Genomic DNA, 12,780 nt, shown 5'->3' on the forward strand with positions numbered 1-12,780 from the left:
GCGCCGTCGGGCCGAGCCGCCATGGAGGTGACGGGCGGCCGTTACCGCGGGGGCACCGTCCGCGGCAGGTGGGACCGGCGGGGCGCGGGGGGGCTGCCCGCCCCCCAGCCCCTCCCCAACCGCCCCGTCTCTTCCAGGATGGAGGGACAGGGCTCCTACACGCTGCCGACGGGCACCGAGTACCGGGGAGCGCTGAGGGACGGACTGTTTGACGGCGAGGGAGAGCTGCTGTTCCCCAACGGCGGCAGATACCGGGCGGTCTGGCACCGCGGGGTGCCCACGCAGGTACCCCGGGCAGGGGCGGGGGGGCCTCGCCCCAAGGGGCCTCCACCGTCGGGGAGCGGCCCTGCCTGGAGGCCCCACCGCAGGGAAGGTTTTGAGGTGAAATAAGTGGATTTCCGAGCCAAGCCAATTTTTCGCCCCCTCGGTGGGGTCTCGCACCCAAACGTGAGGGGTGGGGCTGCTCCGCAGATGTGGTTCCCAAGACTATTTAAGCCCGAGCTGAACCGCGCACTCACTCTGCTCGGCTAACGCACGGTTTTGGCAGTGGAAACACTAACCTTGGTCGTACTCGATCCATCCATCATGTTTATTAAATCTCTGCTTCAACATGTTTTGCAGGGGAAATACACTTTTGCAGATGGTCTCAAATACAAAGATAAAAAATGGCATTACTGTGACGGCTACGACAGAAGATTTTACACAGAAATCTGTTCTGGTCTTAAACCAGCAGGTACTGAATTGCATTTGCGATCCTAAGAGTCTGGAAGGAATTAAACTAACAACTTTGCTTAAGAAAGATTAATTCGGCTACATGAGTAACATGGAGCAGAAATGCTCTGGCTAATTTCAGGACCCGACCGTACGATGCTGCCAGAAGAATGCTGACACCAGCTTCCACCAGCCCAGGATGCAGCGTGGTCTCTTCTGGAGTGATGACCCCCGGGACAGGACTTTGTTTTCAACAGATTTTGATATCCTGATTAACCCTTTTATACATTTCTCCTTCACTGCGTTAGCAGTGTGTTTTGAATATAGAAAAGTTGAGCAAAAGCACTTAATTTACATCCAGAACATCAAATAAAGTTTGAATGCATCTGCCCCGTGTAGCTTTTTTAGTAGATACCAAAATAAACATTTGTGTCAAGTCTATATTTTTGCTAAAGAGTTTTACAATATTATTGTTTGTCTATAGTCAAAAGGTGAAAAGATTTATAAGGAACAAGTGAATAAAATATATAACGTAATACATAAAATACTCTTCTTTATACATAGAATATTTCAGCGATGACATGTAGTTGTTCTGTGGGGCCAGCAAGACTCTCCCGGCCCCATTTTGGAGTTTGGGGTCATATTTGTAATGTTAGCTTAGTGGGCTGAATCACAGGACCGTGAATGGGGAAATCAAAGGGATTTCTTTCCATGACACACTTTTTGTGTCTGGATTTTTCCATTTTCATTTTCTCCATCTGCAAAATTGGCAAAATGTTTTATAAAATTTGTTGTAAAGTAACTGCATTGTTTTTATAGCAAATGCCATGGAGATGTAATACTTGTTAGGTATCTTGATCAAAGCACAAATGGAAAAAAAAAAAAAAAGAAGCAGCAAAATAAAGCAAACACTTTGTTTTTTTATCTTCAGACATTTCTCAGTTTACAAATCTGGATCCTCCCAGAAAAATCCCGGAAGGATGTTACGACTGTGGGGATGGATTCTATAATCCTGAAACCAGAGTTATTGTTGACTACAAACTCAGGTTTCTGAGAAACGCAGGTATGATTGACTTCTTCAAGGTAAACTAAGATGAGTTTATTCGTCATATATTCTAGGATGTGTGATTAAAGCTAAACCATAAAAAAGTCCATGATTTGGTTCTGTTATCACTGAGCAAAAATATTTTTTACTTATTTATTTTTATCAGCAATTTATGTATCTCCAGAGTATAAATCATATTTTGCAAAATTACAATGAAGTATTCCCAAGCAGATACGAATAAATATATTTTATTACCATTTGATATGTTAATCTCAGGAAAATCTTCAATCTCTCCCATTATGATCTCAAGCAAGGGAGTGGTTGTAAGGTGTACATCATTGATCTGACTTAACTCTGTGTTGTGAACCAGCAAAGTGCTTCAGGGTGTGCTTATCTCTACATGTAAGAATAGTCCGTTTTGTTGAAATCTGTCTTAGGTCTATGTTTAAATGCTGTGCTGAACAGGAAACTTCCTTGTCACCTTGCAGAGCTGTGTTTTGAGTAGTCTTGCAAATATTGGGTCTTGTGGACGAGTCCCCAGAGTAATAATCCTTAGGGAAAATTAGTTCTCATCAAGCCAAAAGAGAAACTTTTCAAATTAAAACCACACAGAAGATCCCCAAACAGTTGACAATGGGATAACTCAAAAAATGTAATCTGACCTGAAACAAACACTTTGTGTTCTGGCTATTTAACCTTTGTGTTTTTCACCTTTTTAGTGCAGATTTTTTTAAAATTAAAATGATTTCTGAAAGCAACCACCCACCCCACTTTTTTTTTTTTTTTTTTTTTTTCACCACAAATGTCCAAATCGCAAGACCTGGTGTTTCTAGAAGACAGAACATTTCATTTTCAGTGTGCCACAGTTTAACGGTTTTGTTGCTTGGAAACTCCATTTTTCAGCAAATTTACTATTTGTTGAAAAAAATTCTGCTCTGCTCTACTTTCAAGAGCTTTTATAAGTACGCACTGTGATATTGGAGGAGGGAAGTGAAGGGGGGGTTAAATGAATTGGAGATACCATCTGCTATAAAATATACCCTATGATACATGGCCTGTTTTATAAACGTTGAATAAAAACTGATCTAGATTATTACAAATGGCATTGATCCAAAATACTGGAATGCAGTGGGCCTACTGATGAGGAAGATAAGCAACATGCTTTCCAAAAACACAGGAACCTACACAGATTAGTACAGGAGGGAACGCCTTGGAATTCAATTTATTGTTTTTTAATCTGTTCTTTGAACTCATTGTCCTTTATGACATTTATCTCAAACCCTACAAATTATATCCATCAATATTCGCTAACCAGACCAGCGCAGCGTGCAGTCTGACGGAGTCGTTGGAGATGTGCTTTGTGTGGCCGTTCCATTGAGAGCCCTGTACACAAAGTTAAACTTGTTGATGTGAGTGTGAAGAAGGAATGTGCCATGTAGGCCAGACCCTTCCTCTCAAGAACATGAACACAATTGAAAAACCCGGCACTTGTTCAACATCAGAGGAACTCTTACCACCCCAGGAGAGATGATTCAGGGCACAAGGCCACTGCAGTAAAGAAAAAAAAAATAATTAAAAAAACCCCAGCTGTAAGCAGAAGAAACTGAGGAAGAGGCTGGGATGACAGGGAACAGATCCAGAATTACTCCGTTATAGGTTGGGCAGGAAGGAGCAGGAAAACCTCCAGGCTTCCAGCCAAGTCTTGAAAGCATCAAAAGCAGATGGTAGGAAGCATTCAGGAAGTTCTTACAACAGCTTGACAGGTTTACCAAAATGACACTATCTTCCTCAGGTCTGGCAGCAGGCTTTCAGAATACTCCAGTTCTCACCTTTCACCCTGGCCCTATTATGAAGCAATTTCTGATTGTTTCTCGGCTGTTTGTGGAAGAGGGCAGGGAAGCATACAGCCTTGGCGCTGACCTGCCTCCACACTGGCAGCATCCAGGTACTGTTCCAGAAGAGAGGAAAACAGACGCCATTTGAAACTACTGAGTTTGCTTCCACCACTTCTTTGTCAAGATGAGTGGATGTGGAGTACCGTAGAGACTCCTGTTAAATTTGGCAAGCCTTGCATTTCACTAGCGTGGAGGTCTGATACTCATTTACTTAGAGAGCTCTTACTGTTAAAGCAGTGCAAAGGCCCATCATGAAAACATAATCAGGCCCAGGGAATGAAATGACAGCAACAGTTTTGTTATATGTTTTTATCTAGCAAAGTTTTCCAAATCCTCATTACAATCTTGCAGTTATTACTCCGTCCCTAAACCTCTGTTTCCTCAGGGATGCTCAAATTTCTCTTGATTCTCCATGTGTTCTCCAATCTTTTCTTTTTTTCCAGTATTGCGAAGTACGCAAAATTGAACACATAAATAAGAACGGGAATGCTCATTTGTAAGAAGATACGTTGTTTATTTTGAATAGATACTGGGACTAGACTCCTGTTTCACTAGGAGTATTACTTTTTTTTTTTTTTTTTTCCCCCAGAAATAGGACTCCTGGCACCTTTGTAACAGAGTTTGGTCAATAGAAAGATGGGAAGATTTCCCAATTTTTCAGTGATGTTATGTTTAATGCAAAGCAGGGAGGTACAAGAAGAGCTGTAACATTCAGGTTTTAGGACCCCCAAATATTGGAGAAGCCCACAGCTTTCAAAGAGAAAATACCATCAGAAATAGAAATTTTGTTATACTGAAATGGAAAAGATTATAGGAGATTGCCTGGGTCACCTCTCTTTTGATGAAAAGCAAAGATACTTCTGATGAAAATTGCCCTGTTTCTCCTGTGGTTCTCCCAAGGATGGGATAAATAATAAAACCCATGCTTTTTCTCTTTGTAATACAAGAATATTTGTGCTACTAGTTTCATATTCCATCTTCAGGTTTAATTAGTATATACATGGTGCACAGGGTAGCTTTTTATACTGCAGTCTGTATTACCTGAAATGTACATATCTCTTCATATAACATCAAGAGCAGGAAGACACAAAGCCTGTCTTTACATTAAAAGCTCAGTCAGGTAACTAAATTAACATGCATGTTATTAAGAGCAGAATTAGGCGCAGAAAACCAGGACAAGTGTCTTATTAAGAGGAGAGGTTTTGGTTGTTGCTGCAATCCCAAACCAGCCAGCAATCAGCTTAGGATTTCTACAAGCCTGGAAGTCTTGTAGACTTCAGGAACCATTATGAGCTGAAAAGGTCAAGATTCAAGAACATGATTTTATTATGTTTTAGAAAAGACGGTTGTGAGGGTGACCCAACTCTACAGGCAAGGGTGCAAAGCCATTTTAATTCTAAGCCTTAGTAATCACAGCCTTACAGTTTCCTCACATTGTTACCTTGGGGTGAAGGTTCTCATGCTTAGTCTGAAAGAATTTAGAAGCAAAATTTTTTGGAAAGTCAACAGCAGTGTATTCATCCATTTCAGGTTTATCCAAGTATGCAAATCCATGAGATAAATCTCCTACATTTAGACTTTTTTGCCTTACAACTCAGATCTGACTTGCACCAAGTGCTTTTTGGGAAATGTAGACTTTGACTTGTCTGAAAAATGTAGTTGAGAAACAGAGCCATAACCGCTCAATAATTATACAGGGTATTATTTCTGTACCTACCCTCATGTACCCCAAATACATGCAGATGTTTGCGTGCTCTTTCTCATAAACTACTGGAGAACTGGGTGTGGGATGAGGACCTGGCAATTTTTCAGGCCTGGAGTATTTCTGGAAAAAAGACAGCAAGTTTAACTTAAAGTCGACTGCGGTGCAGGAAAAAAAAGATTGACTGCACTTAGGGATCATGCACGGAGCTTTATTCCCTGTTCTTCTTTGAAATTGCCCATTCTGGTGATGGAGGGAGTGGATGAACAGTCTGATTCCAGGCTAGTCCCTAGTCATTGCCTAAGAATGCAAGAGTTGTTTTGGCAGATGCCCTTAGCAATGGAGAGGAAAGCCCCAGCAATACACATACAGAGGGAATATAGTATTTTTGTTCGAATGAATTTAGCTTCCCATAGATTTAAATGTCTACTTATAACGCAGGACCATTTAATCTTTTGTACATTTGTTTCTTTTTTATTTGACTTAAGATACTGAATTTAGATGAGGTTTAGTTCCTACATATTGAAACTCTTAAAAGCTCTTCAAATAATTGTTCTTTGGATACTTGTTAAGCTAAAGAAATCAGTTTTGATCGGCAGTAAAAGTTCATGCTATTTTAAGTGCAATGCTATAGCTATTTTCTGTTGTATATTTAATCATTTTGAATTATATGTCATGTAAAAGATTTTAGCTCTGGGGCATTTGCCAGATGGCTGATTCTGCATTTCACACAACAAAAGAAATAATGTTTGTGTAAAGCTCTTAAAAATAGTTGGTAATCAGTATATTCTACAACGAATAGGATCCAGACCTGTTTGGAAAAAAACCCCAGCTTTTGCAGAAATTAATTTAGAGGATTTGGTCTCTACCTCTGGGCTCTGAACAAAACAAATTGTGTCTATTGTTTGCTGATTTTTTTAACATTGAACAAGTTAACTGAATTGTAGATTTTACTCATTTTTATGCTAAATGCCATTTATTGCAATTCATTGATCTTTTTCTCTTTACTTTGGCTGACAAACTTATTTCTGAAAACAGGGTTTTGTAAAACAGAGCCAAAGCTACTCTCCGTTTACACAAGTAGAGCATACGAATGTGAGTAGCCCTTTGCTTTTCTTGCAACAGCTGGAGTGCTTGTCCTTTTTACTGCTACCTCCTCTTTCTGGCCTCTTTGATTCATATTCCTCCCCAATACCATTGCAAAAAATGTTTTCTCTCTTTGCTATGGCACTCAGCTTGTTTTCCTTGCCCACAAGGCTCTACACAAGTCCATACAAATTCACCTTTTGGTCTTACCTCCTCTGTCTCCCATATATATTCTTCTCTTGTGTCTAGTCCCAGGACATAGTTTTTCTGCCCACATTCATACAATTCCAGTTTGCTGGTACTTGCTTTCCAGACTCACTGCTTCTGTGATAGTCAGAAGATTTGAAAAATACTACATTAAGAGGAAGGTTAGAAATTGTATTGTAACTCTTTCATCTGGATCTCCGAGTGTCTCCTGTCTATCTCTTCCTATTTTTTAGTTAGATAGATAGATTTTGTCCTGCTGTGAGAGCTTTGGACCTAAATAATCTTCAGTGCTTAACAAATAAATTAAAAATCTTAGAAGGAGGAGAGGTAGAGCATTAGCAAGTATCAAACTGGGGTCTGCCGAGTGGGCAAGGCAAATGAATGAGTATTGGAGTGAAGATGGCAGAAAGAAATTGAGTCTACTTCATTTAAAGGGAAGATCCCAGACTCCTACGACAAGTAGCTTCATGTCTATTCTTACTTTACCCTAAATGCTTTTTAAAATGTTGGACCAATTCTCCTACCCATCATATGCTCTTTTCGTATCTTCGTATGCAGAAAGGTGGTAAGATCAGGCACATTTTGAGTGCCATTGCAAAATGCATACTTATTAAGTCTTTCTCAGTGTCAAAGTGTGTAACCAAGAAAATATTTTAGATTAAATTTGGCTTACATGTTTTAATATAGAATATCCTTCATTCAGTAAAACAGATTATGAACCAGTATGATTTATATTCAAGACTATAGCCAAGAAAGATAGTATTAATATATGCATGGCGATGTAAGTTACCACAGTAATTTCAGTAGCGATAGCTTTTGCAGAGATATTGTTCCTTGTGGTTTCCTGATCTTAAAATACTTATCGTTTTGAAAACTGTGAAAGTTTCAGTTCCAAATAGTGGCATGCCAAGAATAACTACTTTGTTTGTGTGCTAGTCATCCTATTGTGAATCCATTAAATACGTTATAGACAAGTCTTATAGGCACTTATATTCAGCTATACAGTTCGTGTGAAAACAAGTTTTACAAGAGATGGAAAGTTCATTTGGGGGCCATTTTGGAATTACAGTAATTAAAAGTAAATGGAAGGGTGAGAATTTGTGGGTGGAAGCAAAGGTTAATTGAAAACATATTTTCCATTTTCTTGCCAGCCTTGATGTTGGAGGGGTCAGGTACAGTAAGGAAAGCGGTGCTAGGGACCCGGAGGGGGCAGTGGAAATGAAAGGGGTGTGCCAGGCTGAATCCATGGCTGAGATGCTATCACATGTGATTGTAATTGTGCAGTGGAAGAACATGATAAACTGCTCTGCGGGTGATGGGAGGAGTCAGGCATGCGAAAGAATTACATGATATTGTTGTTTACAGTGGTCTGCGTGTGCTTGGCCCTCTGCAAACAGAGAGGAAACTCAGCTCTTGTTCAAGGCTTGTCTACTGTAAACATACCCTCTCACAAACCATAACCCTGGAGAGCTGCTCTTACCCCATGGCTGTGTCCTCGGGGTACGCTGGAGCCGCGAGCCTTCGGCTGTCCTGATAGCAGCACACACCAGGGCACAGCCACTTCCCTCCCGGCTCGCATGGCCTTTAGCAGAGCAAGAGTGACTGAGGGGACATGCCCACTCACGTCTGGTCCCAGCTTGCCTTTGGGCAGAGGAGAGAGCCACGGATGTGAATTTTGGAGCGTGTCGGAGTGAGCATCAGGGCTCCAGTGTAGACAAAGCCTTTAAGACACCAGGAACACATACAGCTACAAAGTGCAGTATGAACACCTAACACGGAGCCAGCCAAGGTGAACAATGTAGTTTTCTTCCGTGTGTAAGCCACCAAGTATTCTAATTTCAGGCACCTCGAGGTGGTTTCCTGGGAAAGCATTAGTTAAGAGGGCAAATCTGGAAGCCTACACAGCAGTACTGCTGTTCACTGACAGTCTCCGCTCTGCATCATGGCAGACACCTAAGCACACAGAGTCCTGAGAAGTCTCTCACAGCTGAGGTTTCCATAAGCAACATAGAAACACGATAGCTAGAAGCAAATAATTCTAAACTTCGTAATATGCATTTAATATAGGAAGATTAAATGCACCTAAATTACGGTGTATTTTCAGGTCAGCCCTTGGAATCACCCTGAAGCAAGCCCACCCTGAATTTTCAGCTCTTTCTAGTCCCAGTTGAGAGATAAATCTGGAGTGTGTAGTTGGAGAAGTCTCTTCTGCCACTACTTTTAGACTGAACATTGAAAATTAGACAAGTGGTTTCATTTTGCAGAGACGCTGAGGAGAAATCCACTGATTTGAGTGGGCTGCAGTTTGAGCTCACAGTGGAATATACCTAAACAGCATTTTTGACAGACACCTGTTTGGACTTTGCTGGCGTTTGGAGCTTCCCCTAAATCCATCCAAAACAAGGAAGAAACTTGCAAAGCAGTATTTGTTGAGAAGAACTAATTTTGAAACAGGCTACTTAATGAACACAGTATGACCAACAGATTTGGTTGGGTCTTATTTGCCTAAAAAAACTCTTATCCAAACTGACCTGTTGACTGTGTAGACAGTGTCCAACAGTAGATCAGTAGGACGTGTGCCCCTGGTTAATCATCTACCGTGGGCAGATGCCGTTTCTGGGGATCAGTCGTGCAGGTGGCTACCAGGGTTGGCTCCATATGCCTCTGCCTGCTTAATGAAAACAGCCTGAATTAATTACAAAAATAAAAGAGAAGCTATCCCAGTTTGGGCTGGCTGAGGATCTGACCCACAATATTCAAAATATATTTTGTGGGCGCTAGAAAACGGGTCTTGATTGAGACAAGAAAATAATTCAAAAGAATCAGTCAATACTTACATGTATTTTAACAACTCATCCATTAAGATCTCTTGCTATCTATCTCCAACATTTCAATGATTTTTCGTGATAATTATATTTCACTAACTTTGGAAGAAATAACTTGCTAACATTTACTAACTGAATAGGGATACACTAGATTGCAATAAAATTTTCAGACAGAGCTTTTTTTCTTTACCTTCAAATGTCAACATTGTTCGTCCTGTTTCAGCAAAGTCTGTTCCATGAATGTTTATTCTACTGAGGAAAATCTAAAAAAATGGATAAACTTTTAAAGATAAATATGCTGACACAAAATTCGGCACACAACATGAAGAACCCCACACAACCTAATTGTGCACAGGGTGATAATTTACCGCTGATTAAAGAGTTTGTATTTTTTTCAAATCTTTTTTAAAGGGAAAATTACTTCTGAAGGTGAAGATGTGCTTAGACAATCATATTAACATATTCAAACAATTGCAATTTGCAAAATAGTAATTACAACTCACTATCTGGTAGCATTAATCAAACTTCAAGGTTTAATTCCATTTTAAATATTGATGAAATGTGATTCTCCAATCTAACCCTGGTGTTGCAGGGTTATGGAAGCAGCCAGTGACAGAAAAAGAGGAACGTGTAGTTAACAAGCAGCTGCCACAAAGAAGGATCGGCATCTGTGATTTAAATTGTTAGCTGCACAGTCAGGTAGAGTGTAAAAAGGGTAGTCAAGAGGCTGTTAAGTCCATTGCTGCCAATTACTAACAATCAGGGAGGAGCTTTAAGACTTGTTCAGTACAATAAACCCAGTTTGTCTTGTTTCAGGGGTTACTACTGAAGAGGTTGCAGCTGCACTGATTCAAATAGCCCTAAAACTACAGTAATTATCAACCAGTCTTCTTTAGTGTAGCAAAAGTATGTTTTACCATAGCTTAACTCTTTACATTCTAATATTTCCCTGCCTCTTCCCACATAGCTAGCCCTGGAGCCATTCTCATCTCTGGGTTTGTGGTTCTTCTGCTATGCTGGATCAATTCTCTCATTTCCCCTTATCTAGACCAAGACCAGTAGTATGGTACGCCGGGTTGGATGGCAGTTCCAGGGATTTGCTTTAGGTTATTTTTTAGAATATTGAGTCATCACATCCTTTTCATTTAAAAAGTTGAAATTCATGTAGCGCATTCAGTTTTTACATCTGATTAAACTATATGCAAGTTAAGCACTGCTTATGAACATCTATTTAATTTGCATGGGGTCAGATCACTGCATGAACCGAGACATTTTGGGATGGGTCCAGGGAGGCTAAAATCCTTTAGAGCAACCTGCCCTGTGTGCTTTCCTGGGAGACCATGAAATCCCAGAGTGCAGAAGGAAACAATCCAGGCAAACCAAGGGTCTGTTGGAAACCTGTTCTATGAAGCCAAGTTAGCATCTGCCTTTCCTAGTGCTTACACCCCTGATGCTCAGCTAAGTGAGTGCCGTAGATTTCTCACTAGGAAGGCAGGCTGATTATTTCTAGTACTCAGGTGAGCCACATATATCTGTACCCAAATACGGGCTAGATAGTGGTGATGTATAGCGTGTGTAAGTTTTGTTTATTCCTTCACCATGGCGCAAATAGACAAAGTTTCATTTTCGTGCAATTATTACAAGCTCAGATAAACTATTTTGTAGTTAAGGCGATTCCAGCTAAAATCACAGAGCTACCCAGGCTGGACAATCTCTGTTATAGCCGAGGCTCATGTGATCACGTCGTTACTGTGCTGGAACACCTAGTGCATAGAACAAAAGCCAGCACATTGATTATGGCTTTGATGTTGTTTTTAAGAATGCTTAAGGACCACATTTGCATTCCTGCTGCAGCCCTCAGTGGAATCTCTGCCTCTGTAAGGATTGCGTGGTCTTTAAGCAAGATTCAGTGCTCATCTTTTTAATTTCCCTTTTAGCATATTTTTCAGCATTTATTTTCTCCTAGTTTATACCCGAATAAGAAATGTGCCATTAACAGGGGTATTTTGTTATGGACCCATTGATTCATAGGCACAGGGAATAAAAAAGAAATCATGTCAGTGAAACACAGAAAGGCTGAACTTAGCTATTCTATCCAAATGGTATCCATTTTTCAGTCGTTAAAGCAAGCCTGCAGGCTGAGCTGTTGGAACAATGGCAGCACAAGTGTGTTCTCCAACCCATTCACGGTCACTGGGGTGCTGCTCAAAGGTGGGCGCTCACCACCAAAACCAAGCTTTGGCAAGCCAGCACCATGAGAAGAGGGTCAGTAGCCACTGGAAACCAGTGACTCTATGCAAAGAGCGAACTGGAGAGCAGGCTCTTAGGGAAATGCTCCTGTGAGTCACCAGCCTCGCTGATTACTGGCTGTCAAGGGTGGCAGATGAGTGCTGCTGTTCAGATGAGGGACAAATGCCTTGGCACACGCTTTCCGTAAACCTGCTTTTACCAGGATGCCAGCAGAGCTGCGTGTGAGCAGCACCTCACGAGAAGTGAAGGCATGCACTCAACTCACTCGGCCAGCAATGAGAAAAAGGGGATGGTAGCATGAAAAAAAAAAGAAGAAAAATAGGAAAGACAAAGCTGACTTGATTCAAACCCCACTGCAGTCAGTAAGAGCTTGAAAACTTGTGCATCAAACCTGATTTGTCACATACCCTCCTGTGAAGTTTTACTTCTTAGATTAGCACAACTTCATCCCCAAGACCTTCCCACCTTTTGCATTTCAAATGCTACTGTGTCGCTTAAACTTAAAGGCACAACTCCAAGGTCAAAAGATCTCCGTGAAAATTTGACTCCTTACAAGCAACATGCTTCCTTCTTGATTTGTTCTGACCTACCTAAGCAGGGCGCTCAGCTGTGCAAATACATGGGACTGCGCGCTATGCCGGGCGGTGGTCACAGTACCGGGGTGACAGCCCCCTCGGCTCCATCCTCCTCACAATCATCCGTTTATTTGTATCATCTTTCAGGTGATAAGGGCTGCTACAAACCCCTTAAAATTTAGATCGAGGCAGGTTAGAAACACACATCACAACCAGCTAATATGAATTTGTTAAGACAGTGCTAAACACAAGAAGCAGCTCTATTACACTTCATTTATATAAAAATAAATACAGGTATTGTTTTAAGTAATACTTTGATTTTTTTCAAGGCTTTTTGAAGTTTGTTTTTCCTTGTCTACTACAGAGATCCCTTTTCCCCTACACAAACACAAAAGAAAAGGCTGCAGAACAGTTTTTTGGAGACAAGACTCTTAAAATCCCTGGAATTAAGAAGCCACAACTTCACATTTGCCAAGTTGTTTTT

The 12,780-nt window shown here is 40.9% G+C and overlaps 1 protein-coding gene across 3 annotated transcripts in view; it reads left to right on the forward strand.

Annotated features, from left to right (window-relative positions):
- Positions 1-12,780, forward strand: part of MORN5 (MORN repeat containing 5) — a 16,356-nt gene continuing 3,576 nt past the window's right edge. The window contains exons 1-5 of one of the 3 annotated variants that reach the window (XM_074846365.1): positions 1-68; positions 138-285; positions 622-733; positions 1,643-1,774; positions 5,464-5,537. In XM_074846365.1, the coding sequence (XP_074702466.1) occupies positions 22-68; positions 138-285; positions 622-733; positions 1,643-1,774; positions 5,464-5,537 (513 nt within the window). In that variant the 5' untranslated portion in view covers positions 1-21. Of the gene's footprint in view, positions 286-621; positions 734-1,642; positions 1,775-5,463; positions 5,538-12,780 lie in introns of those variants that run through there. The other 2 variants (XM_074846364.1, XM_074846363.1) reach the window with 2 other exon arrangements.

The sequence above is a fragment of the Strix aluco genome, chromosome 20, assembly GCF_031877795.1.
Source record: "Strix aluco isolate bStrAlu1 chromosome 20, bStrAlu1.hap1, whole genome shotgun sequence".
NCBI lineage: Eukaryota > Metazoa > Chordata > Aves > Strigiformes > Strigidae > Strix > Strix aluco.